The 23,403-nt window shown below is 33.9% G+C and overlaps 5 protein-coding genes across 5 annotated transcripts; 2 read left to right on the forward strand and 3 right to left on the reverse strand.

Annotated features, from left to right (window-relative positions):
* Nucleotides 1-938: 938 nt before the first annotated feature.
* On the reverse strand, nt 939-4,850 carry LOC105957770 (protein kinase STUNTED). Its single transcript, XM_012981731.2, has 10 exons — nt 4,490-4,850; nt 3,905-4,376; nt 3,676-3,749; nt 3,464-3,582; nt 3,261-3,376; nt 2,630-3,175; nt 2,111-2,544; nt 1,785-2,015; nt 1,555-1,704; nt 939-1,452 (listed from the first exon to the last, which is right to left on the reverse strand). Exons 2-10 carry the CDS (start codon nt 4,053-4,055, stop codon nt 1,195-1,197), a joined length of 2,079 nt encoding a protein of 692 aa, XP_012837185.1. The 5' UTR covers nt 4,056-4,376; nt 4,490-4,850; the 3' UTR covers nt 939-1,194.
* Nucleotides 4,851-6,149: 1,299 nt separating this feature from the next.
* On the reverse strand, nt 6,150-9,046 carry LOC105957769 (rac-like GTP-binding protein ARAC3). The gene is made up of 7 exons (XM_012981730.2): nt 8,365-9,046; nt 7,494-7,581; nt 7,303-7,412; nt 7,103-7,166; nt 6,937-7,001; nt 6,534-6,599; nt 6,150-6,454 (listed from the first exon to the last, which is right to left on the reverse strand). The coding sequence occupies exons 1-7, from the start codon at nt 8,461-8,463 to the stop codon at nt 6,347-6,349; spliced, it is 600 nt and encodes a 199-aa protein (XP_012837184.1). The 5' UTR covers nt 8,464-9,046; the 3' UTR covers nt 6,150-6,346.
* Nucleotides 9,047-9,290: 244 nt separating this feature from the next.
* On the reverse strand, nt 9,291-11,985 carry MCM10 (minichromosome maintenance 10). The gene is made up of 11 exons (XM_012981371.2): nt 11,720-11,985; nt 11,369-11,540; nt 10,996-11,070; nt 10,681-10,918; nt 10,474-10,595; nt 10,334-10,367; nt 10,193-10,239; nt 9,974-10,114; nt 9,809-9,873; nt 9,663-9,717; nt 9,291-9,583 (listed from the first exon to the last, which is right to left on the reverse strand). The coding sequence occupies exons 1-11, from the start codon at nt 11,805-11,807 to the stop codon at nt 9,421-9,423; spliced, it is 1,200 nt and encodes a 399-aa protein (XP_012836825.2). The 5' UTR covers nt 11,808-11,985; the 3' UTR covers nt 9,291-9,420.
* A 103-nt stretch (nt 11,986-12,088) lies between these two features.
* Nucleotides 12,089-17,796, forward strand: LOC105957768 (beta-galactosidase 14). The gene is made up of 19 exons (XM_012981729.2): nt 12,089-13,378; nt 13,494-13,589; nt 13,674-13,786; nt 13,899-13,965; nt 14,060-14,152; nt 14,259-14,402; nt 14,547-14,641; nt 14,758-14,863; nt 14,962-15,046; nt 15,143-15,261; nt 15,346-15,513; nt 15,591-15,769; nt 15,855-15,964; nt 16,070-16,179; nt 16,294-16,401; nt 16,501-16,605; nt 16,699-16,844; nt 16,957-17,299; nt 17,408-17,796. Exons 1-19 carry the CDS (start codon nt 13,196-13,198, stop codon nt 17,546-17,548), a joined length of 2,511 nt encoding a protein of 836 aa, XP_012837183.1. The 5' UTR covers nt 12,089-13,195; the 3' UTR covers nt 17,549-17,796.
* A 724-nt stretch (nt 17,797-18,520) lies between these two features.
* On the forward strand, nt 18,521-23,189 carry LOC105957767 (synaptotagmin-1). Its single transcript, XM_012981727.2, has 12 exons — nt 18,521-19,011; nt 19,838-19,936; nt 20,051-20,101; nt 20,188-20,311; nt 20,454-20,572; nt 20,693-20,794; nt 20,903-20,977; nt 21,151-21,227; nt 21,317-21,563; nt 21,666-22,016; nt 22,586-22,717; nt 22,848-23,189. Exons 1-12 carry the CDS (start codon nt 18,901-18,903, stop codon nt 22,974-22,976), a joined length of 1,617 nt encoding a protein of 538 aa, XP_012837181.1. The 5' UTR covers nt 18,521-18,900; the 3' UTR covers nt 22,977-23,189.
* The last annotated feature ends 214 nt before the right edge of the window (nt 23,190-23,403 follow it).

The following is a 23,403-nucleotide window of genomic DNA, read 5'->3' on the forward strand; positions in this document are numbered from 1 at the left end:
ACGATTATGAATTGCACGACGTTCTCTTAACTTACGATAAGCCCCATAACATGCCATAAGGAATAACTTGGAAATGTTAATTATTTCTTCCAAAACCAACAAGATCTCTTCATGCTCCTCTCTAATATCCATTTCAAACAAAAATTGTACGAAACTGCAATAACAAAATCAATAACAAGTTTTATACATATAATATAATTTAAAATACCATACCCAACACATTAGAACCACAATATCGTAATAATACGTAAAAAAATGTAGAAAAAATGTTAATTAAAAACGAAGATTTACCTCACCGATCCTGCGTATGAGTTAGTAGGAGCACCGACGCCGGAACGAACACCTTCCTGTGTTCGATTGTAGAAGAAATTCAATAAAGATAATGAAGGCGGAATGAAGATGTAATAAATCCACGTACGAAAAGGAATTCGGATTTACCTCAGCGATTGTTCTTCTCTGTTGAAGAACACCTGTGACGCGAAAATGAAAAAAATGAAACATATTTGAATTGGGGATCTGCTGTTTTTAATAAAAGTGTGTGCGTAGTGGGTGGGAAAATCAGAAGTGAATTTATTGATGAGGGTATTTGTGTAAACTACACAATGCCAGCTACTTTTCTTTTGTGAAGGATTATGTAATCCACCCAATATTGGGTGGACAAGTTATCACGCAAGTGGGGGATTCAAAACCGGGCCTGCTATCAATCATGGGCTTTTACTCACTCCAACCAAACGTTTGATTCAGTAGGATTAATTAGTCAATCACCCATTATCACTCAAACCAAACGAGCCCGAAATGCACTATTTAATTTTCCTGTACAAATACAAATATTACTCGATGAAGTTCATCGAATAAATCTCTGGGAGGATTTTTCTCGGCGTAGAAACTCCGACGATAAAGTCAGAAGTGAAATTTTATGTGTATTTTAGTGAAAAACATTAGAGAAATAGTTATATTGATCATAAATTCATCTTGCAGAAAAGATTACAGAGTTTCTGCATAACCCTTTTCAATGGAACCCTATAGCCTTTTAATTTGGGGATTATTTTTCAAGAAACTACAACACCTCGCCAAAAATTTAAAAAAAATGAAAATAAAAATACAATCTCGATTACATCTGCAAACCACCTCAGTATATATAGGGTGCAGGCTGGCTGAATTATGTATAAGGAAAAGCCACAAACATTGCAGACACTAATCTAAACTTGATGATCTACTCCATCTTGTCTTTAAATACTCTTCAATGGAAGAAAGAGGGCTGTTTTGATCAAGGCTGCTAAACGAAGTGGAGTTGTCGTTTACGTCAAGAAATGCAAGACTTAGATGTGATTCTGCACTTGAATCTGGATACACTTCATCGTCATTACCATCTTGATTTTCTTGATCTTCATAGTTCCCGCATTTTTGTTTCGATCCGTCCACACATTCCTCACCAAGAAGTATATTAAGTATCTAAAAAACAACAAAAAAGAAAAAAAAAAACAGTAATCTTAGTATCATTAATTAATTGATTCGATTGTCAATCAAGTTCAGTTTCGCAAGATCTTTTATTACCTGCCACATTTTGGGACGAAAACGAGCTGCTTGAGTTAGACACAATGCTGCAGCTATAGCCATTCTTTGCATTTGAGCCTCGTCAATATTTCCATCCAAATTTGGATCCAGTATGCTCTTGAAATCCTTGCTTTCTAATCTAGGTTTCGCCTGAACACAAAAATAACTCGTCGTTAATTTTTTCAGATTATTATTTTATTTTTACGAAGAGAGTGCAAAAAGGTTCTTACCCACATGACTAAGCTTTCTTGACTCTTTGTAGACTCCGAACTAATAATAGGCTTCCTCCCAGATAGCAATTCTAGTAGAACTACACCGAAAGCATATACATCAATCTTGTCACTGACTTTGCCATACATAAAATACTCCGGAGCGAGATATCCAAATGTTCCTACTACATCATTATCCATTACGAATGACGCTGTTGTGGGTCCCCATATCGCCAATCCAAAGTCGCATAACTATTAAATAAAACAAGAAAATTAAATTAATTATCAACCATGTTCCATAATGTAAAAAAATGAAGAACTGTAGTTGAGTTTGATTGGACTTTTACCTGCGGTTCAAATTCATCTGATATGAGAATATTTTGGGATTTGATGTCTCTATGAATCACAGGCCTTGGGGATTCGTTGTGTATGTAATTTAATGCTTCAGCAATTTCGACAGCTATTTTAAATCTCGATTCCCATGACAATACAGAGTTTTCCTTTCTTTTACCTTCTTCAACAATTAACTTACCATGTAGATTCTCTTCCAGATTTCCTTTCGACATGAAATCGTAAACAGAGATTAGATAATTATCTTCTACGCAAATTCCGAGCAACGGAGAAATTCTTTTGTGCTTCAATGTGGTCATTATATCAACCTCCTGGATAAAATCCTTCCAGGCCTCTTTTGAAGATTCCATAACCTTTACTGCAACTGGTTTTCCTGCAGGGAAAACTCCCTTGTATACAGAATTACAGCCTCCCTTTCCAATAAGATTACCTGCACCCGTTCAAGACATTAATCGTGATTAAAATTCCGACAAAACAAAACTAAAATAATATTTATAACAAAAGGAGATAAAAACCTGAGGAGAATTCAGAAGTGGCAATTTTCAGAACATCATGGCTGAATATTCTGCAGCCCACCAAATTTCTTGCGAGTATAAGTTCCAAATCTTTTGGCAGCTTTTGTCGACTAGCTAATTTATCTATTACATCCATCTCAAGAGAATCTTCATTCTTATCACTTGTAGGGGAGTTGGATTCAGAAACATCTGACAAAGGTCTACGTGGCAAGGTCATTACCCATTGCACTACTGACATTTTTCTTGCTTCTAGAGCTATATGGTTTATCGAACTAGCTGTCTGAAGTAAAGGCCAACCAGGCCTCTGCTTTGTGAAATCCTCTGCAGGAAGAGAAATCGAACTTAGAGAGCCTCTCCTATGTCTTCCTAAAGGGCTCTTTCCTAAAGGGCTTGCAACGTTGTCTTTTGAACTTATGTTCCCATCTCTTGTATCAAAACTGAACCTGCTCATTTCCGAGGTCTCAGATTCTCCAAACTCGGAATGATTGTCTTTGAATGTGAGGCTATCGTTTATATAAAAACTCGGCTTTGGATCTAAGGCATGACCTGGAATCAACAGAAAGTTCTTCAGTTTTCTGTATAGATCAAATAAATCTCGTCACATCTTATTTCTAAAAAGAATGAACCGAACCTTCTAAATGGATTTTGGAACACCTGCTGAAAACAACCTTCCCGTTGTAAATCGCAATAACTTCTGTGGTTGGAGGTAGTTTCTTAGCACAATACTTAGAAATTGAAGCCCACCCCCTAAAAGTAATTGCCATCAAAACTTACGAAACATAAATTACAATAAAGAAAAACAACTGCAGATACTTTTGCACCATCTCTGCTTACCCCAAAGCACTATGCTTAGTGATCCCCACAATAACAGCTGATGCGCTATGCTTCTTCGCCTCTCGAACAAGAGCTTTTCTGATCGAATTTCCTTTCAAGACTTCAGCACTAAGAGCAACCTGAACATCCACAACCCGAAAAAGAAACATCAAAAGGCAATAACATCAAGTAATTACAATGGTAAAAGATGTTGTAGACGAGTATAAACTAACCTGTTTTTTGCTGCATAGACCTTCATAGTCTTCCAAGTAACCATCTAATATTGTTTTCTCTTTAGAAATGCAATCTGCAACCCGAAATATATTATGTCACGACAAACTAATCAACTTAAAATATTCAATTCATAAAAAGAGTTTGAAATTATGCTTAAAGATAAAGAGTTCAATGTGCACAAGTAATTAAGAATTATAAGCAACTAAAAAACACCCATGCCCACAGTACCAGAATTTCGGCAAACATGAATTGCGACAACGCTATCGCCCGGGTCAGCTACTTTCACCAAAGCCCAATCCAACAACTCTTTAGCCTGCGCATCCAATCTTATGCCCACAAACACTTTCCTCCTTCCAAAAGTTAACCTCTCAACCGTCATAATTCCACTTATTTTTATTGATTAATAAACACTAATTAAAACATTCGCCTCTCACACGCATTTAATCAAATACTTTGCGTGCATGTCCTCTTCTTCAACTTGCCGCATCAAAAAACTATGCCACAAACATTGAATACTTATGCTCCTCTTTGCACAAAACATACTCCAGCCGCCATGAGTAAAAACTGGATTGCTTCTCCAAAAAGGGGGTTCTTAATTCCTGAATTGGAGCCTCCCCTTCATTTAAATTATTCCGATTCAGAGAAAACCAATCAGAAAATCCAAACCTCCAGTTCATAAGCATCCCTCTACAAAATGTCCCTGTTTTCCACCAAACATTACGTATATAAAAAAAAAACACACAAATCCCTTCAAAAAAGTACACGTTGAATTTTGGAAAATAAAATAAGGAGGTCACGACAACAGAAACCTACCTAAAATATTTGAATATTTTCGTTCATTCAAAGCCATCAAACATTTAACATGTAGAAAATGCCGCCAAAGATGATCATAGGCAGATCTACCTTTCAAACCAACAAATCAATTTTAAATTTCAAAAGGTGGGGGCTGCTGCTAAGATCACTGTAGTAAACAATTCAATTACTTAAAAAAGATGGATTTGATTTGAATATTTTATTGAGAATAAAAAAATAGAGAGAGAAAGAAAGTATTAATTGATGAGAGAGAAAGAGTTGCATGGAAGAATCGTCGGTGAGAGAGAAAAATCCCGCTAAAAATGGATAAATAATAAGAGAGAGAAACAGAGCACCGAGCATTATTTCTATTTTTCGTTTTAATTTAAAAATAAAAAAAACCGGTAAAAATAAGGGCAATTATTTGCGGAAACCCATGATATCCGGTTGCATGATACGACCGACAAAAGGGGGCCGGGGAACTCTCCACCCGCTATTGCGGGTTGACGGTTGCTGCAACGGTACACTAACGACGTTATCCTGAAAAAAACAAATAGAGATGTCGAAAGACGAAAATACCCCTAATTTTGTAATGTGTGTAATATGATAGTGGACTTTTAGTCAACTCTTAGTGTGTTTTTGCCCAAGTTGGATTTGGGCTGTTGGGAATAATATAATGGACCCGACCCATATTTTGATATCATGAAACAGACCTGAAAAAATCAACCGGCAAATATCTTACTTTAATTTCTTGCCTCAGAAAATGGGACCCTTAAATATTTAGTCACCAATAATTTATTTTGCAATGGAAAAAAAAGAGAATAATATTTAAAGAAATAGTTTTAGAATTTTGATTTTTTTTTTAATTTATTGGTCAATATGAAATATACTATTCCCACTAATTAATTCAATGCATCATAATTTTATTAATGGAGATATGTGACATCCTACCTAGAGGATCTTGTTCCACTTTTCTTTTATTGAAATCAATATATATAGTTGTAAACAATAAACGCTAATTAATAAAATGACAAAATTGTGAGGAAGAATATCCGAACCCTACATGCAAAAGTTTTTAATCCACTTTGCTTTTAAGCTGGATATTATTCTGTTTTCAGAAAAAAAAAAATAATAATAAAATAAATCGACCATAAGTAATTTAGTTATTGCTTATTTAAGGTGAAAGTGGTTAATATTGACCGGTGTTAGCTTGATTTATAGGGTCAAAAGTGATGTACGTGGAGTTTTGGATAATGGCAAAAGAAAGCAAATACGTGGTAGTTTACATGCATATATATGACCTTTGAAAATAATTAAATTGACTTTTCATGGTCAAAATAAATCAGCACGTAAGTAAATTATCGTATATCTAGCCTATCTATATACATAGTGTGTGTGTGTCAAGATATAGCCTAATAGGATTTGATTTTATTTTTTTCTAATATGTAAAATTAATTGAGCCATGGCTAAATGAAAAATATCTGCTACGTAAGTGGAGTGTGTGCCCATAAATAATCAGTGTCACTACTTTATTTGGTCACATGTCTTTTTCTATTACAATTTACAAATCAATAATCATCTAATTATGACGTAAGCACCGAGAAAATTCATCCACGGCAAGTAAGAATACTGTAGTTTCTGGGAATTTTTCAAAAATCATATCATCAAAATACTCATCACGTAAAATAAAATATATATATAAAAAAGAAAATACCGCGTATAGATCGATATGACCTAGTTAGTATATAAAACATCGGTTATCGGTATGTAACGAAGAACTTCATGTATATCTTACAACAAAACATACAATGTAGGCTTTCAGAATAGAGAGAGTTTATTTCATGTCTAATATTAATCATCTTGACATTCGTTACGCAGTTACAATATACTGCATGCCGATTTTTGACCCTTTCGTTTCTTTCTCTTCCTTTGCTTAGGTGGCTGCAGAACAACCTTAATAGCTGCATCAAACACACCCTTCACATTCTGCAAACATTTTAAATAATTAGAAGATTGTCTTTAAAAAATAGAATATGTAATTCCAATTACACATATTATTTATTACCTGTTGTGTCTTTGCACTGCATTCAATGTAAGCAGATGCTCCAATCAACTTCTTCAGCTCCTCTCCCTTAAAAAATAAAATAATTAATCAAGTTTTCTTTAATGCCTCTCGATTTAACTGCAATTAGTACCCTCGTGTTATATCTAATTACAGAAAAAACCACCCCATTTTGTTTTATTGGCAAAAATCCCCCTATGATTTAGTTTTTTTTAGCAATTAGTACCCTTGTTTAGGGGGTTTTGTGCTAAAAAATGAACGTGGAGCGGGTGGTTGCTAATAAAAAATAACATGTGGTAGTTTTGTAGCAATTTGATGTGACACAGGGGTACTAATTGCAATAAACCATTTCTTTATTTAATAGGGTGAGCAGATAATTTTCGGAACTTGTAAGAAAAAATTATACCTGTGCAGTTGAGATAGGCACAGCTCCAGGGTGGTCAACGAAGAAATGCTTATCATCTCGAAGATCTGTTGTTTAAGGAAATAAAATTTGAGATATTGTAATTATGTGGAAGAAAATGGTATTATGAATTAGGAGAAATATGCAAAGAGATTATTCTATTTCTTACCAAGCTTTGTTCCGACGAGAATTATTGGAACTCCGGGAGCATAATGCCTCAATTCAGGAATCCACTGAGCATCAGAAGCAAACATAAAAACGCACAATTAGGAGGGGGTTTTAACAAAGACCATCATCTGATAAGCAGAGTATTATTACATATTTAAAAACGGCAAAAACGAGCAAACTATACATCAAGTGCCAAATTACCTTCTTGGGAATATTCTCATAACTAGCTTTGCTAATAAGAGAGAAGGAAAGTATAAATACATCCGCCCCACGATAGCTTAATGGTCTTAATCTATTGTAGTCCTCCTGCCCTGTTCAATAAAAATACGTGTTAAAGGCCTGCTCGATTATTGTTTTGGATTTATAAGTATTGAAAAAAAAAACTAATTCACCTGCAGTATCCCATAACCCGAGATTCACAGTGTTCCCATCCACCACAACATTGGCACTAAAATTGTCGAATACAGTTGGGACGTAATCCTATCCATAATACAAGTAATAAATTTCCGTCAAGAGTTGCAATTACCAAATTTTAGCTATACTGAGAAAATAGCAAGGGTTTAATTTGAACACGAATAACGCAAACAGAGCTATAAGAGAGATAAGACGCTATCTTAAAAGCGACAATACATGCCGCACATAGAACTAAAGAAACACGAGGTACTGAGAAAGTACTTTCACATTAAACGTTGCATTTTGGTGAATAAGAAGTTTTGAGTTGAAAAGGATAAGAACCACTATTCATAAACAAACAAAAATGACTAGCATATCATATAATCAATGGGCAAAAACCACCATGATTTCCATCACAAAGAAAAGAAAGTTTTTCAACTTGTCAAAATTCAAGTCAACTTTTCGACATAAAATTACGAGTAGAGCAAATTAACGTGATCGCAAATTTCGAGTGAATCATCGCAAAATAAATAAGAACTACTAACTCAGAGAATATTCCATTCCTTTCTGTATTATTACTTCATTTGCCTACTCCTAAAGATCACAAAAAAAAAAAAAAAAACATATGAAAAGATGAACTAATCTACTACTTCCCTGAACTAAGTAACAAATGCATACAAGTAGTGAAATACGACATCAAAAGACAGTCGGATCATGAAAAATTGAACTCATAAGACTTGAATTGATGAAAATTCTTTTGAAATTTGAATACACATTCTAATTTCAGTTCTCATAGTATCAATATTAAGTCACCCAGTAAGAACCCTAGAAAAAAAATTAATTTTTTTTTTGAAGAAAGAAAATCATTACCGTCGGAAAAGTGTTGCTGGTGTAGGAAATGAGCAGGCAAGTTTTACCGACGGCTCCATCGCCGACGGTGACGCACTTTATGAACCTGGACGTGCTCATTTCGTCGCCGTCGAGAATCCTTTACCTTTACCAACCCCGTTGAACTATTTATATCAGCTGCGTTACTTCATACTGGCCCCCTCCACATGATTAATCCGTGAGCTATTTATCTCAATACAGCTAGTTAACTTAGCAAGTACGGAAACAAAACCCTAATTTCAATTTCAAAATTGGGAATACAAATTGCGTATGCTTGAATAATCATACAACACCTAACCCAACAGCCGCATTCATTATCATTATTACTTCGTTAAAGTTCAGACGCAGAATGAGAGTAACGAACGAGATGATGATGATGATTATTTAGTTCTTTTTGAAGGTGTTAAGTTTAATATATTTATGAGAAATTAAATAAAAATTGAGTTGAAAATTGTTATAAAACTGAGTTTATATCTTATGTAATTTTAAAAGAAATAAATCGAATTATAAATAATTGAAGTTATAGATTTACCAAATGAAATGAAAGAAAATAATCAAGTTGCTAATAGTATACACATGAGTGTATGACAAGTCAAATTTCAATACTTATTAGTCAATCAAGATGTTATAATCAAGATTGATTTGAAAGTTGCTTTAATTTCATGACAATCAACCTAACATTATTTACTAATATATCCTCTTATTTTTCTGAAGGGGTGAGTGGGAATTGACTAGAAATCATTCAAATTTCAACCCAATTTTCTATTATTTGAATATTTAATTAAACCGATGATTTGAATCTCTTTATCAACAGTCGCTAGATCAAATTTGTTAGACATAATTAGCCTAATAATTTACGTTAATGCTTATATGGTTGATCGTGGTTTACTTCGTTACAAAAAATAATATAAAGAAAGAGTATCCAAAAATTTCAACCATTAGAAATTCAGTAACATTACAACTATACAAGCTAAAAGATAACATAAATTTACTAATTGTTATGTGATACTTAAAAATATGGGGCCAATAATTGGAAAATCAGACCTCAATAACTTCATCATCTGAACTTGAAAAATCTAACTCAATCATCTTTATACCAGCATTCTTGGTATCTTGGCTTGGAGCCTTTTTCGGTTCCGTTTTAGGTTCCGTTTTCGGTTTTTTGGCAATTGGTTCTTTACTTGATATATACCTGGGCAACCTGATATGAAGAATTTTCAGCCAAAAACACACACACCAAGATTTGTGGATTGAGATATAAGAATCGACTCGATGTTTACCTCCTCTTTTCTTCAGTACTCGTTTGCTTTTGTGCAACTTCAGGACCCTTTTGCCCTGTAGTTTATTTATAAGTACCGGTTAAGTAAAAATTAAAAGATGAGATGTCTAATTAGTATACATAACTACATAAGCAATTAGAGTCCACCTGTAAGATGATTCAGAAACCTGATTCCTTGCGAATATGTATTTGTTGTCACTTTGTCTGCGTTCCTGTATTAATACAAGTCGAGATTAGGGATTACAGGGTAATAATTCAACTACTTAGGCAACCAATAAAGCATATGGCAAAATTGAATTAACTAAAACATACTTTAATGCATTCTTTAATCCTTCCACGGACATTAGTTTTACGGGCTTAGTCGACTTTGTTAAATGTGCTCCGTTATCCGTAGGTTTAACCACGTAAATGCCTTCTGACTTGAGATAATTTCGGAAGCCCGTTTTTAGGTTCCTGGCAGATCAAATTAAATATTGATATTACCGGGGGGAATAAATTATCATGCCTAACACAATGACTATAATCACATACCCTCCTTTGAGCTCTACCCTTGAAGAGGTATATTTGTTTGATGAATTCTTCACAACAAACGCAAAAACAACAAATTAGTACTAAAGAAATCTGTTGATTTGAAACTGTTAAAGCAGTTCGATTGGCACATGTGAGCTTTACCTTACTATGGTAGCTGCAATATTTCCTACGACGCCTGCACAACGGTAAAAAAAAAATGTATTAGTAACTTAAAACGAGTGATCATAATTAATTTGCATTACAATGGGAATTATTTTTCTTTAGTTTAGTAATATGTTTACTTGTTTATGACTGTTGTGCAAGCTCCATCGTTTCCTTTTCCCTGACAAATTCCCATATCTGCTGAAGTACCGAGTTTTAAAATGTGCTTAGCATTAAATACACTCAAGGTAGATCCTTTACCCTGAAATAAAAATTGCCGGAAAAAGTTAGAAACATGGGAAATATTTCTTGAAAACAACGACACCAATGAACATTAGATCTCGTACCAATTTATCTTTTCGAACACTGCAATTGAATAGGGCAAAGACGGCTCCTATCTCCTCATCGCGGTTTCTTTGGAATGCATCGGCAAATAAGAAAAGAGAAATAGTATTTTCGTCTAAGCATCCCATTTTCCAAATTGTGAAAGGTTGTCCAATAGCACTAGTTCTCATTACCCCCTTTTCCATTAGAACTCCGATCGTTACCCAACATCCAGTGAGAGTATCTCCCATTAGCACATTCCTATATACATATCATTAGTGAATATGTAGTAGCAAAAGAATTGCACATAATTAATGTTTCTTGTTCGACTAGCATACTTTATTGCGGGTAATTGAACGAATCTAATATCTGATAGATGGTTGCTCAATTCAACACGTGAAAGCAGTGGATTCCTGAAAAAAACAGACGAAACATTAGAGGAGCTAATAAACAATAAGACACTTGGGACTTCAACAGAAGAGATATTATTGAATTGTCGATAATAAATTTGTCGGAAAAACCTATGCAAAATCAACATCGTCTTCTATCAATCGCAAACTTTTGATCATCATATACCAGATCAGGATATTGAGTACAGAGAAAGTTAAATATGCATTTAAACATGATATACAATCGGAATAACAAATTGATCAATTCATTCCTTACAAATCAAGATATAAAAAAAAAAAAAAAAAAAAAGGTAAAACATACTGGATTCGTAGCCCTGAAAACTTCTCAACTTCAATTTCTTTAGAACTTTTTCCCTGGTTTGATTTCTTGGCATTCTCAGGAACATAATCGAGGCAATCGTTTACTACATCACGAAAAACGGACATGTCGACGTGCCTAGTTCGCTTCGGCACACCATCATCAGATAAATATCCTACAAATTAATCCAAACAAAATTAGATTTACAACACTGCCAACACCGCCCCCATTTCCAAATACAGGTTACCCATTCAGATATACATATTCCAAAGGGGCAATATTTCTCTTGAGTTTTAAAAAACTAGATCCGGTGAGAATTTCTGCTTCAATTAGAAATTTAAGTGAAATGGATACCTGAAGGAGAAGCAGGCGGGGTTTCGAGGACACGATCTTCAAGTGAGAGGAGAAGATCGAGGTCGTCTTGGTGATTCGATTTCGCCATTTTTCTTCAGCTGAATACAGTGAGTAAGCGTTGTCTGATTGTTGTAGGATTTGAGAAGAAAATCTGAGGATTGAAATACTGAAATGTACTAGGGTTTTGTATTGGAGGGAGATTCTGAAATTTTAGGAGGGAGAATTAGGGGAAAGAGGATTATTCAGTTTGAAAAAATTTCTAGTGTAATTTCCTAAATATCCAATAATAATTTTAAGTTTATTAAAAATAAAAATTATAATTATATTTTTTTCTGTGATTAGGCCCAACAATTTATCAGGGCTTTCTGTAGCCCAGGCCTGTAAAAAATCACCAAATTTCTAAGTACGATCCACCACTAAAGTTAATAGAGCCACGTTCGCCGCCGAGAACCACCGCATAATCGCCGGCGAAAGCTCACAACACAATTTCCTTATCCGCCGCCGTTCTTCCGCAAGTGAGTGTTTAGAGGTAAGTTACTTAAATAAATTGTAGATAAAAATGGCGGAACTTCAATGAAGAAGATGACCAAAAATTTCCACCTGTACCGAAATTGTACTCCTAAATCGGTACCGATTTTGATTCCTTCACTCAGTACCGAGTTTCAGCAAGTATTTCTGCACCGAGTTGTCTTCGTCTTCTTCCTTGATTTTTCCTCTTATTTTAATTCCGAACTGCTTATTTATTTTTTGCATTTACTGTATTCATCGTTACTATTATTGAAGGCTTATTATATTCACTTAATTCATCGTCTCTATTTCATCTGTATTTTTTATTTTCAAAAAAATATTAGTGCAAAAATTGGTTTTTCTGATAAAAGGGTATTTTCGGAATGCATTTTGGTGGGAGGATGTTTAGGAATTTGGTGGAGTCCAAATAACAAAAAAACTCTTTATGTTATTAATATTAACATTAACAAAAATTCCCATATTACATTTTTTTTAGTAAACAAGCTTTAAAAAAATTTGAATAAAATAGATTCATAGGGGATTTATATAATAAAAATAACACAAAGAATTTTTCAACAATTAGAAAAACATAGGAGTGACAAGAATGCAATGCACACGAATTATTCGTTTTATTAAAAATTATTTGTCGTCCGATGAATCTTGTCCTGGAAAAATGGTGTTCCTAAGAATAAGCAAGTTTGTATAAATTCAAATGGCAGTCACACCACACAATAAATTTCCCAAAAATAGACCAAAAAACCAAAGGTCCAAAAAAACCAAAGCAAACACGTAAACCCGATAACAACTCCCTCGTGACATTTTTTTAGTGCATGGTTTCTTTTAAGACAGCTTCATTCACACCTATTTCCTCGACATGGAGTGAAACATTAAAATCAATCTTTTCTTACGAGATCACAATAAATTATCTGGGAAAAATAGTAAAGTGTTGTTATAAAATAGAAGAACGAAATGAGAGATCAAATTAGCAGAGTTGTTTTGTTAGTTGTATTATCGTTGATTGTTGGAAATGCCTATGCTGATAAGAAGAACGATCAACCAGTTGTGACGTACGATGGGCGCTCGATTATCATCAATGGAAGCAGAGAACTATTGTTCTCTGGTTCGATTCATTACCCACGTAGCACTCCCGATGTAAGTACAATATAAGTCGATTTATTTAATTTTTATTATTTTCAAATGCAAAAACCAAAAATAAAATAATTAAATCGAGGATGAGATTTGAGATCGTATTGTATATTGGTTGCAGATGTGGCCTCAGCTTATTAGAAAGGCTAAAGAAGGTGGCTTGAATGTGATACAGACTTACGTGTTTTGGAATATTCACGAGCCTGTTCAAGGCCAGGTAATTAAATTGTATTATATATTAAGTAATTATATGTATATATATTATGATTTATATATACGATGTTTTTTTGTTGCTTTGCAGTTCAATTTCGAAGGCAATTATGACTTCGTGAAATTCATAAGGATGATTCAGGAGCAAGGTTTATGGGTGACACTCAGAATTGGACCTTACATTGAAGCTGAATGGAATTTGGGGTATACTTTAATTTGTTTATTTAAAAAAAAAAAAATCAATTTTTTTCATTAAAAAATATAATTATTTTTGAGGGAATTTTATTTGATCCTATCTGAATGTTATCGATTACAGAGGATTTCCATACTGGTTGAAAGAGGTTCCGAACATTACATTCAGATCCTATAACGAACCTTTCATGGTAAAATTCGATTTTTATTACATGTTGATACTTATAATGTAAAATATAAAAAAATAAAATATGCTAATTGGTATAATTTCGAAATTACAAACAGTACCACATGAAAAGATATTCGGAGAAGATTATCGACATTGTTAAAGGAGAGAAGCTCTTTGCAGACCAAGGAGGTCCGATTATCATGGCCCAGGTATATCTTTCTTAATCCTTATTACATTATCTGTAATAAACCTAATTAGTTAAATTACTAAATTTATTAAAAGAAATTAAAAAAATTACGTCTCCTTGAACTGCAGATCGAAAACGAGTACAACAATGTCCAACTTGCGTATAGAGATGCCGGTAAGAAATACGTTAAGTGGGCTGCAGATTTGGCCATTAGCCTATACAACGGTGTTCCTTGGGTTATGTGCAAGCAAAAAGATGCCCCTTCTACAGTTGTAAGTCTTTAATTGGAAATTCGACACGAGATGCACTTATTATTAAATAACTAAGCATACATATATACAAATAGATCTATTTGATGTCGTATTTAGTAAGACGATTTGTGATTTTATTTAAATTTTTTTTTTTATTATTTACAGATTAGTACTTGCAATGGAAGACAGTGTGGAGATACATTTCCAGGTCCAAATGGTCCCGACAAGCCTTCTCTTTGGACTGAAAATTGGACTGCTCAGTAAGTTAATTGAAACGGAGGGAGTATATATAATTTATATATTTTTTATATATATGTATATATGTGATAAGATTACGAATAAGTATCAAGAGAAAAAAAAAATTGTGTTTTTGCAGGTATAGAGTATTTGGTGACCCTCCGTCTCAAAGAGCAGCAGAAGATCTAGCGTATGCCGTTGCTCGATTTTTTGCAAGAAACGGTACCCTCAACAACTATTACATGGTATGTTATCTTATTAAAAATTATATTAGTAAGTATGTTGTTTTTTGTTTGGACAAAAATATGTAAATTTATTTTGTTTTTTGTTTTTCTTTCCACAGTACCACGGTGGAACAAATTTTGGTAGAACAAGTTCGTCTTTTGTGACGACCCGTTATTACGACGAAGCTCCACTAGATGAATTCGGTATGATAAAAAAATACAGTAAAAATGAAATAAAAATTATTTAATAATAATAAATAAAATAAAATTACTTATGAGTGATTCTTGATTTGTTTGAAGGTTTGAAGAGGGAACCTAAATTCGGACACCTGAAAGATTTGCACAAGGCTTTGAGATTGAGCAAAAAGCCATTGCTTTGGGGAACTCAAAATGTCCAAATGGTTACTAGGGATTTAGAGGTAATTACTTGGCAGAAAACCAAACTCGATTAATTAGCAAATCATGCTGATTAATTAACAAAAAAACTTGTTCGTTTCTTACAGATCACGACTTATGAGAAGTCCGGAACAAACATTTGTGTCGCGTTCTTGACAAACAACCATTCAAGAGAAGCTATGAATATCAAATTCAGGGGCGTCGACTATTACCTTCCCGCCAAATCCATCAGCATTTTACCTGACTGTAAAACAGTAGTTTACAACACTCAAACGGTAAAAAAAAGAAAATCGAAAATCAATTATTTATGTATTTATTTAAATAATGGGAGTAATATAATTTTAACTTACAGGTAGTAGCACAGCACAGTTCAAGAAACTTCGATTTATCAAAGACGTCGAAGTTCAGAAACTGGGAAATGTTCAAAGAAACAATTCCCACCAAAAACGATCTACCGATAAAGAGCAAGTCACCTAGGGAGTTGTACCGCCTTAATCAAGACACATCAGATTATGCTTGGTACAGTACCAGGTACGTATATAAATATATAAATTCATTTCAAAATACTTTGCTACCAAAAAAAAAAATTAATTTTTTTTTTTGATTATTTTGTCAGCATCAACTTGGATAAGCGCGACTTGCCAATGCGCGCCGATATCCGATCAGTTCTTCAAATTGCAAGTCTTGGTCATGCTACGGTTGCATTCGTAAATGGCGAATTCGTAGGTAATTTACGAATTACTATTAACAAGATTAATTTCTCTATATATCGTGAAATTTTTTAATATTACATTAGTAGTCGCACATTATACTAATGAAATGCAATTCAAGGTTTTGGGCATGGAAGCAATATCGAGAAGAGCCATGTTTTCAAGAATCCAATCAATTTACACCCTGGAGATAATGATATAACATTATTGGGAATGACAGTTGGTTTGCCGGTAATTTACTTTTAATCAATTTTATATCAAATAAAACATTTTTGAAAAATTATTGTTTAATTAAATCTAATTGAACTATAGAGATTAAAAGACTTTAATTTTCCACGAATGTAGAATAGTGGTGCCTATATGGAGAAAAGGTTCGCGGGGCCTCGAGCTGTCACGCTCGAAGGTTTGATGTCTGGAACTCTTGATATTACCAGAAACCATTGGGCCCAACAGGTAATTAATACATAGTTTGTATAAATTATAAAAAACATTATTTTGATTTTTTTTCTTTTTTCAAAAATCATAATATATAAATAAATAACGTGTGTGCAGGTTGGCGTAAACGGAGAGAACATGAAAATTTTTACTGAAGAAGGATCAAAGAAAGTCAAATGGTCACCCTTAAGTGAAACTCCTTCACCTGTTACTTGGTACAAGGTAATAAATTATAATATTCACTGTTAGTAATTAAAATCATGAAATTGAATTACATTACTAACTTGCGAAAAATTAAATGTTTGTTGAATTCAGGCATATTTTGATGCCCCAGAAGGAAATGACCCTGTTGCCCTCAGAATGATGAGCATGGCTAAAGGCATGGTGTGGGTCAACGGCCTAAACATCGGTCGCTATTGGGTTTCTTACCTTTCACCACTCGGAAAGCCCACCCAAGAAGAGTAAGTGTTTAAATTAAATCTCCGTATGTTTTTTTTAACATACGGAAACTAATATGTACATATGTGTCGAAAGTCGAGAATTAAAAATATAATTCAATTTAACATTTTGCAGGTATCATATTCCGAGAGCGTATTTGAAAGAGAAAGATAATCTCGTGGTGGTGTTTGAGGAGATAGGAGGAAACCCGAGCAAGATAGATATATTGGTAGTGAATAGAGACACTATCTGCAGTGTAATAACGGAGTACCACCCGCCACAAGTTAAGACATGGGAAAGAAAAGACAACAAATTCAGGTCCATCGCAGATCCTATAAAGGCAGCTTATCTCACTTGCCCCGACAAAAAAGTCGTCACTAAAGTCGAATTCGTCACCTTCGGTACTGTCGAAGGCGCCTGTGGAACTTTCCTACCTGGCAAATGTGATTCCACCAAAGCCCACAAACTTGTTGAAGAGGTACAACAACAATATGCACACATTATATATCTATCTTATGAAAACGTGTTTCTTAGAATTACGTGTTCTTTGGTAATAACACGTTTTTTTTTTTTTTTTTTTGAATAGCTATGCTTGGGAAAGGTGGAATGCACAATTCCGTTCGACAGGGAAGATCTAGTGGATTCCGACAACGATTCTTGCCCGGATATTGCGAAAACGCTGGCGGTGCAAGTGCGATGTGACCGTCCAAATAAGAGCGATTCTTGATTTTTATTTTTCGTGGGATGTTGAAATTTGTCAGCATTGAGGTTTTTATTTTATTTTATTTTGTTTTGAAATGTTCTTTAGACAGACGACTCAATTGGTTATTGAGTGTTAGGATAGAGCAGTAGTACTATAGACTATAGAGTTGCAATAAATACATTTGGGAATTTTATTATTTAATGTTATAATGTCTGGTCAGTTGGAATAGTGTAAGCAGAATGAATACATACAATCCAAAGTTCAATTTGAAATAGCCTTTCACCTCTATTTATTATTAATTTTCATATTATTGTTATTTTTATTTATTTATTTTCAATTTGGTTTTAGTTTCAAAATTTTCTTTTTGAAGCTAAAGCTTATTGGGTTAAAGATTCTGGCTGAAATTGAATATGCAAATCGGTTTTAATTGGGTCATACTAATTTGGAAGTCCATGATTTGATTTGAGCAAGTCGCCACTATTTGAAATTAATTATATGAAATATTTAATTAATTATTTATATTCATTATTAAAATTTACAATTTATAGAAATTTAATATAGTTGTTATGATCAACTTTTTATACTTTTTTTAATATATCAGTTATTATTCATAATCATCTGTATTTATTAATAGAATATTGTATATAAATAACTTTAACAAAATATATACGAAAAATAAAAATATGATAATCATGTATATTATGAATAATTTTATCACAATAAATGGTAAAAAATAATTTATTAAAACAATATACCACTGTTTATTTTCATCATATTATATAAAAAAATTATTTGTAATAAGCTGTTGGAAATCACTTAACTAGAGTTAAAATTTCACCATAGCAACACCGACTGAAGCCCAAATGTCAGCTCATCATCATCCGATACCGACAAACAACTGGGGCCCACCAAAACGGGCCGGGCCCAAATCATAATAAACTATTTAATTATTAATTAATTAATTAAATGAATAAAAGCATATATCTTTGCTTCGTTGAAGAAAAGAGTCATTAGTCATAACCCCACTCTCTACGCATTCCGCTAAAAAGTTCCACGGGGCCCGAATATCCAACTTGAAATGACTTAAAAGGGCACGGAGTCCCACACAAAAGAACTGTTTCTACGTTTAAATACTTGGAGGGCATTTCCGTCTTTATCAATATTCGTTTATTAGAACGATACGTTTTAATTTTCCGAAATAATTATTAATTATTACACGACGATCAAAATGGAGTGATTAATTTTGTGAATGGACTTCTTTCTCGAAGAAACCTGATTGAATAATTGAAGACTGAAAGCAGTAGATATTTTTTTAGGATTTGAGCTGGAAATTATAATTCAAAAAAGTTTCAGAAAAATCATATTTTGTTTTGGAGATGGGTTTTGTTAGTACGATATTGGGGTTTTGTGGATTTGGAGTTGGGATTTCAACTGGATTGACGGTTGGGTATTACTTGTTCATCTATTTTCAGCCTACTGATGTTAAGGTGCGCAATTCGCTACAGTTTTGCTCTCTGTTCTTCAATTATTTCTTTTGTTCCTTTTCAAATTTTATGCATTAATAATGTATATATCAATTTTTTTTTTTGAAATTGAATGAAATTTGGAGCAGGACTTGTTCACACTTGGTTTATTCTGGATATTTTATCTTTTCCTTGTACGTTAATTCCTTGTTGATTGGTTATCTGTGGCAGGATGGATAAGAATTGTCTAATATTTTCTCAATTGTCTTCGTTAGTAAGTGAGATAGGTGGATTGTGTCAAATGTCGAATTCTATTTTGATGCAATCGGATTGGTTGGTATCGAAATCGATAATAGGGTTATTTCAACTTTTAAATTATTTCAAGGGTGCTTAATTGCTTAATGTTAATAGCTGAAATTGAAAAACCTACCTATCTTCCTGAAAATGTATTGCTATATGAGAGTGATATTGTGGTGTATAACTTGTTCTAAGAAGAAGAAGTTGAACATTCCCCTTTTCACTTAGTTTGGAATGCCATGTAATCAAGAAAAGTTAGCAGGATGAATGGACTCTAGCTCGTCCTTTAGACTACTTCCGTTTTCAGTGAAATACAATTCTTGTATCTTTCTGTTGGTTTCCACACTTTACGGAGTTACAGTTCTCGAGGGAGATGAGTTGTCTTAGTTGGGATTGTTAAACTACAGTTTGCTTCCGCAGCAGTGTTGTTCCTAATATCCATTTGTTTGATATATATGTAAGAATTATTTGTAATGTGTAATGAAGTTCTAGGTTAGGTGGATTGTGGTACCAAGCATGTGAAAAAGATTCTGATTCTGTAACTTTTTATCAGGATCCTGTCATCCGTCCTTTGATTCAGCACGACTCCAAAAGTTTGCAGGGGTTACTTCCCGAGATACCTTCTTGGGTGAAAAATCCAGACTATGATCGTGTAAGTTCATAGTGAATTGGTCACTTCTATTATATTTTTCTTGATTATTTCAATTCTTGTTATGGGTGTTTCGTAATGTCATTGTTTAACGTTGATTTCTCTATTGGATTGAAGATTGACTGGCTCAACAAGTTTCTTGAAATTATGTGGCCTTATCTGGACAAGGTATTGATTTTAATCCAATATTGAGTGTCATTGTTACCTTGTTTGTCATCGCTTTCTGCATCAGTAATTTATGCTTCTTCTTGCAGGCGATTTGCAAGACGGCCAAAAACATAGCTACTCCAATTATTTCTGAGCAAATTCCAAAATACAAAATTGATTCTGTTGAATTCGAATCACTAACTCTAGGATCTCTGCCACCCACTTTTCAAGGTCAGTTACGTGATTCTCTATTTTCACTGAATTTCGTTCTGTTGCAGTATTAGACTGTAAACCAGAATATTTCAGAAGCAATATAGATGTCAATAAATGTCATGTTAAATACAAAAATTGTATATGTGCACTTTCACGGCAGGTATGAAAGTCTATATCACTGACGAAAAGGAGTTGATTATGGAGCCTTCCCTGAAATGGGCAGGGAATCCTAATGTCAAGATTGCTGCTAAAGCATTTGGATTAAAAGCAACAGTTCAGGTTGTTAGCCATTTTAAAATGTTTTAAAAGTATCTTATCACCTGTATTATATGTAGCCTGATTTTTTTCTTAGATCTCAACTTTTAACGCGTAACAAAAGAAGTTGTTTGCATATTGCAGGTTGTGGATTTGCAGGTCTTTGCTCAACCGCGTATTACCCTGAAACCTCTCGTTCCCAGCTTTCCGTGTTTTGCCAAAATATTTGTCTCTCTTATGGAGAAGGTTGGTGGAATTTTATTGTTATGGTCATTGAATTATATAAAATCATAACACGAAATATGTACTGTATAGAAAATTATTGGTAAAGTTAGCTCCATTTTGTTTTGGCAGCCTCATATTGACTTTGGGTTGAAGCTTGCTGGGGCAGATCTCATGTCGATTCCTGGCCTGTACCGTTTTGTACAGGTAAAACTCTCTTGCAGTAATTCTTGAAATGCTCGTTTCATAATATCTCGTTTTTAGGGAGAGTAGAATTAATGGCGTATGCACAACAAATATGAATAAGTATCATGTATCAGATTTATGTCTATATTTTTTGGCTAATGAATCTTACCATAAAATTGGATTCGAACTTGCAGGAGCTAATCAAAGATCAAGTTGCTAATATGTATCTATGGCCTAAAACCCTCGAAGTGGAAATTCTTGATCCGACAAAGTACATTTTCTCTTATACAGAGATACTTGCCTTTCTAAATTGTGTTAGAACTTATAATGCATGTTCTAATTCTCTTTAAATTGTTTCAGAGCTTTGAAGAAGCCTGTCGGAATCCTCCACGTGAAAGTTATACGGGCACAGAAGCTTAAGAAGAAAGATTTGTTAGGTGCATCAGATCCTTACGTAAAACTGAAGCTCACTGAAACAAAAGCTCCATCAAAGAAGACTATGGTGAAGCACAAGAATTTGAACCCAGAGTGGAACGAAGAATTCAGCATGGTTGTAAAAGATCCCGAAACACAAGCGTTAGAGCTTCTCGTATACGATTGGGAGCAGGTATATTAATATACGCATGCATATCCTCTTGTTGCATGTTCGAATATTTGTTGTGATGTTACGATGTCTCAACACATGATGCTTTATTATTACACTGTTCAGGTGGGCAAACACGAGAAGATGGGTATGAATGTAGTCCCTTTAAAGGAACTACCGCACGACGAACCGAAAACAATGATGCTAGATCTTCTCAAGAATATGGACCCCAACGATTCTCAAAATGATAAGATGCGTGGGCAGATTGAGGTGGAGTTGACTTACAAGCCTTTTAAGGAAGAAAATATGCCGAAGGATGTCGAAAATTCTGATGAAGTACAAAAAGCTCCTGAAGGCACACCGCCAGGTGGCGGGGTGCTAGTGGTTACAGTGCATGAAGCTCAAGATTTGGAGGGGAAACACCATACTAACCCGTATGTGCGCATCCTATTTAGAGGAGAGGACAAAAAAACTAAGGTGCGTGCAACTATCTTATTTCTTATCAAGTTGCATTCGTCTTTGTGTAAATTAAATGCAGTTAAAGTTCTGTCTATTTGTTCGAATTAGGATAGGAACAAACAATCCCGGATTTAATCAAGGATATTTCGTCAACCCTTGTTATTACACAATCTTATGAACAAAGATTGGATAATAAAAAATGCAATTTTTTTATAATTAAATATTATATAATAATGGACGATGTAATTTTAACCAATTCGACCAATCTTGTCAATCCCATCAGCATTTCCAAACGAGGATTTTGATTACTATTCATGTAGCAACTCAACGTACAGCAAATTACCCTTTTTAATAGTAATGAAATTTTATAGTGAGTTAGGTCCTTTATGAAAATTTATTTGCGCTTAGGAACATGTTATCCCGTAATCGAATTTCTTTATTTCCTCAATCCTGATTAATTGAGAAATAATTTGAATGATCACTTCTGCTGAGAATTACTAATTGTCTGCTTTTATGCTTTTATTGATATTTAGTGATACCTCATGTGTCGATTTGGACGTTGAAAATTTTTAATTGGTTTATTACAGCAAATAAAGAAGAACAGGGATCCAAGATGGGAAGAGGAGTTCACTTTCGTTTTGGACGAACCTCCGGTTAAAGACAAGATGCATTTGGAGGTACTTAGTACCTCGTCCAGAATCGGCCTGCTTCATCCTAAGGTAAAAAATATAAGCCATTTTCTTATAAACGTCTCAAAGCAATTTTGTACAATGATATATTTTTTGCTGTTTTCTTTCTCGATGAATTGAAAATCCTGTTTGAATTTTTTATTTTTTATTTTTAAATCAGGAAACATTGGGTTATGTGGATATCAACTTAGCAGATGTTGTGAGCAACCGAAGGATAAATGAGAAATTCCACCTCATAGACTCGAAGAATGGGCGGCTACAAATCGAGCTGCAATGGCAAACATCTTGATCTTTTTTACCCTTTCTTTTCAAAGAATAAAAACAGAAAAGTGAACCTTGTTGATTAAACACTTTTTCCCAGTGAGTACCAAAATAGTTGTGTAACGCGGCGCACATTTTCGAGCTTGCCTTTAAAAGAACAGTCGTATGTTATCCGTGTATTTTGCGTGTGTATATTATTAACATTTATGCGTGTTGGTTATATACATTTTTTAGTTTGTTCCGCAGTTTTCTTCCTTCGTTTCAAAAGATTCTGCGATTGTTTTGAAACTAAAATATTTTTTAATTTGATGCAGCAGATGGAAGGATGTCGATTTATTATTATGGATTTGAAGTTCATGTTTGGGATGACTCGATATAGATCGTCATTGCTGCTTAAAGTGAATGTAGATCATTTTTTCAATCGAAATGTGTGTGATTGCGCGTGCCATTATGTC

The sequence above is a fragment of the Erythranthe guttata genome, chromosome 2 (assembly GCF_056151865.1).
Source record: "Erythranthe guttata isolate IM_541 chromosome 2, IM_541, whole genome shotgun sequence".
Lineage (NCBI taxonomy): Eukaryota > Viridiplantae > Streptophyta > Magnoliopsida > Lamiales > Phrymaceae > Erythranthe > Erythranthe guttata.

Excerpts from the sequence above, each read along its gene's own strand:
- LOC105957770 (XM_012981731.2), bottom strand. The coding sequence starts at position 4,055 with ATGACGGTTGAGAGGTTAACTTTTGGAAGGAGGAAAGTGTTTGTGGGC. Across the intron at positions 3,583-3,675 it reads GTCTATGCAGCAAAAAACAG|GTTGCTCTTAGTGCTGAAGT; the intron begins GTTAGTTTATAC and ends GTGGATGTTCAG. Across the intron at positions 3,377-3,463 it reads ACTAAGCATAGTGCTTTGGG|GGGGTGGGCTTCAATTTCTA; the intron begins GTAAGCAGAGAT and ends AATTACTTTTAG.
- LOC105957769 (XM_012981730.2), bottom strand. The coding sequence starts at position 8,463 with ATGAGCACGTCCAGGTTCATAAAGTGCGTCACCGTCGGCGATGGAGCC. Across the intron at positions 7,582-8,364 it reads CCAGCAACACTTTTCCGACG|GATTACGTCCCAACTGTATT; the intron begins GTAATGATTTTC and ends TATTATGGATAG. Across the intron at positions 6,455-6,533 it reads GCAGTGCAAAGACACAACAG|AATGTGAAGGGTGTGTTTGA; the intron begins GTAATAAATAAT and ends AAATGTTTGCAG.
- MCM10 (XM_012981371.2), bottom strand. The coding sequence starts at position 11,807 with ATGGCGAAATCGAATCACCAAGACGACCTCGATCTTCTCCTCTCACTT. Across the intron at positions 11,541-11,719 it reads CCCGCCTGCTTCTCCTTCAG|GATATTTATCTGATGATGGT; the intron begins GTATCCATTTCA and ends ATTAATTTGTAG. Across the intron at positions 9,874-9,973 it reads GGATTAAAGAATGCATTAAA|GAACGCAGACAAAGTGACAA; the intron begins GTATGTTTTAGT and ends GTATTAATACAG.
- LOC105957768 (XM_012981729.2), top strand. The coding sequence starts at position 13,196 with ATGAGAGATCAAATTAGCAGAGTTGTTTTGTTAGTTGTATTATCGTTG. Across the intron at positions 13,966-14,059 it reads CCTATAACGAACCTTTCATG|TACCACATGAAAAGATATTC; the intron begins GTAAAATTCGAT and ends AATTACAAACAG. Across the intron at positions 16,845-16,956 it reads GGAAAGCCCACCCAAGAAGA|GTATCATATTCCGAGAGCGT; the intron begins GTAAGTGTTTAA and ends AACATTTTGCAG.
- LOC105957767 (XM_012981727.2), top strand. The coding sequence starts at position 18,901 with ATGGGTTTTGTTAGTACGATATTGGGGTTTTGTGGATTTGGAGTTGGG. Across the intron at positions 20,312-20,453 it reads TCTGCCACCCACTTTTCAAG|GTATGAAAGTCTATATCACT; the intron begins GTCAGTTACGTG and ends CTTTCACGGCAG. Across the intron at positions 21,564-21,665 it reads TCGTATACGATTGGGAGCAG|GTGGGCAAACACGAGAAGAT; the intron begins GTATATTAATAT and ends TACACTGTTCAG.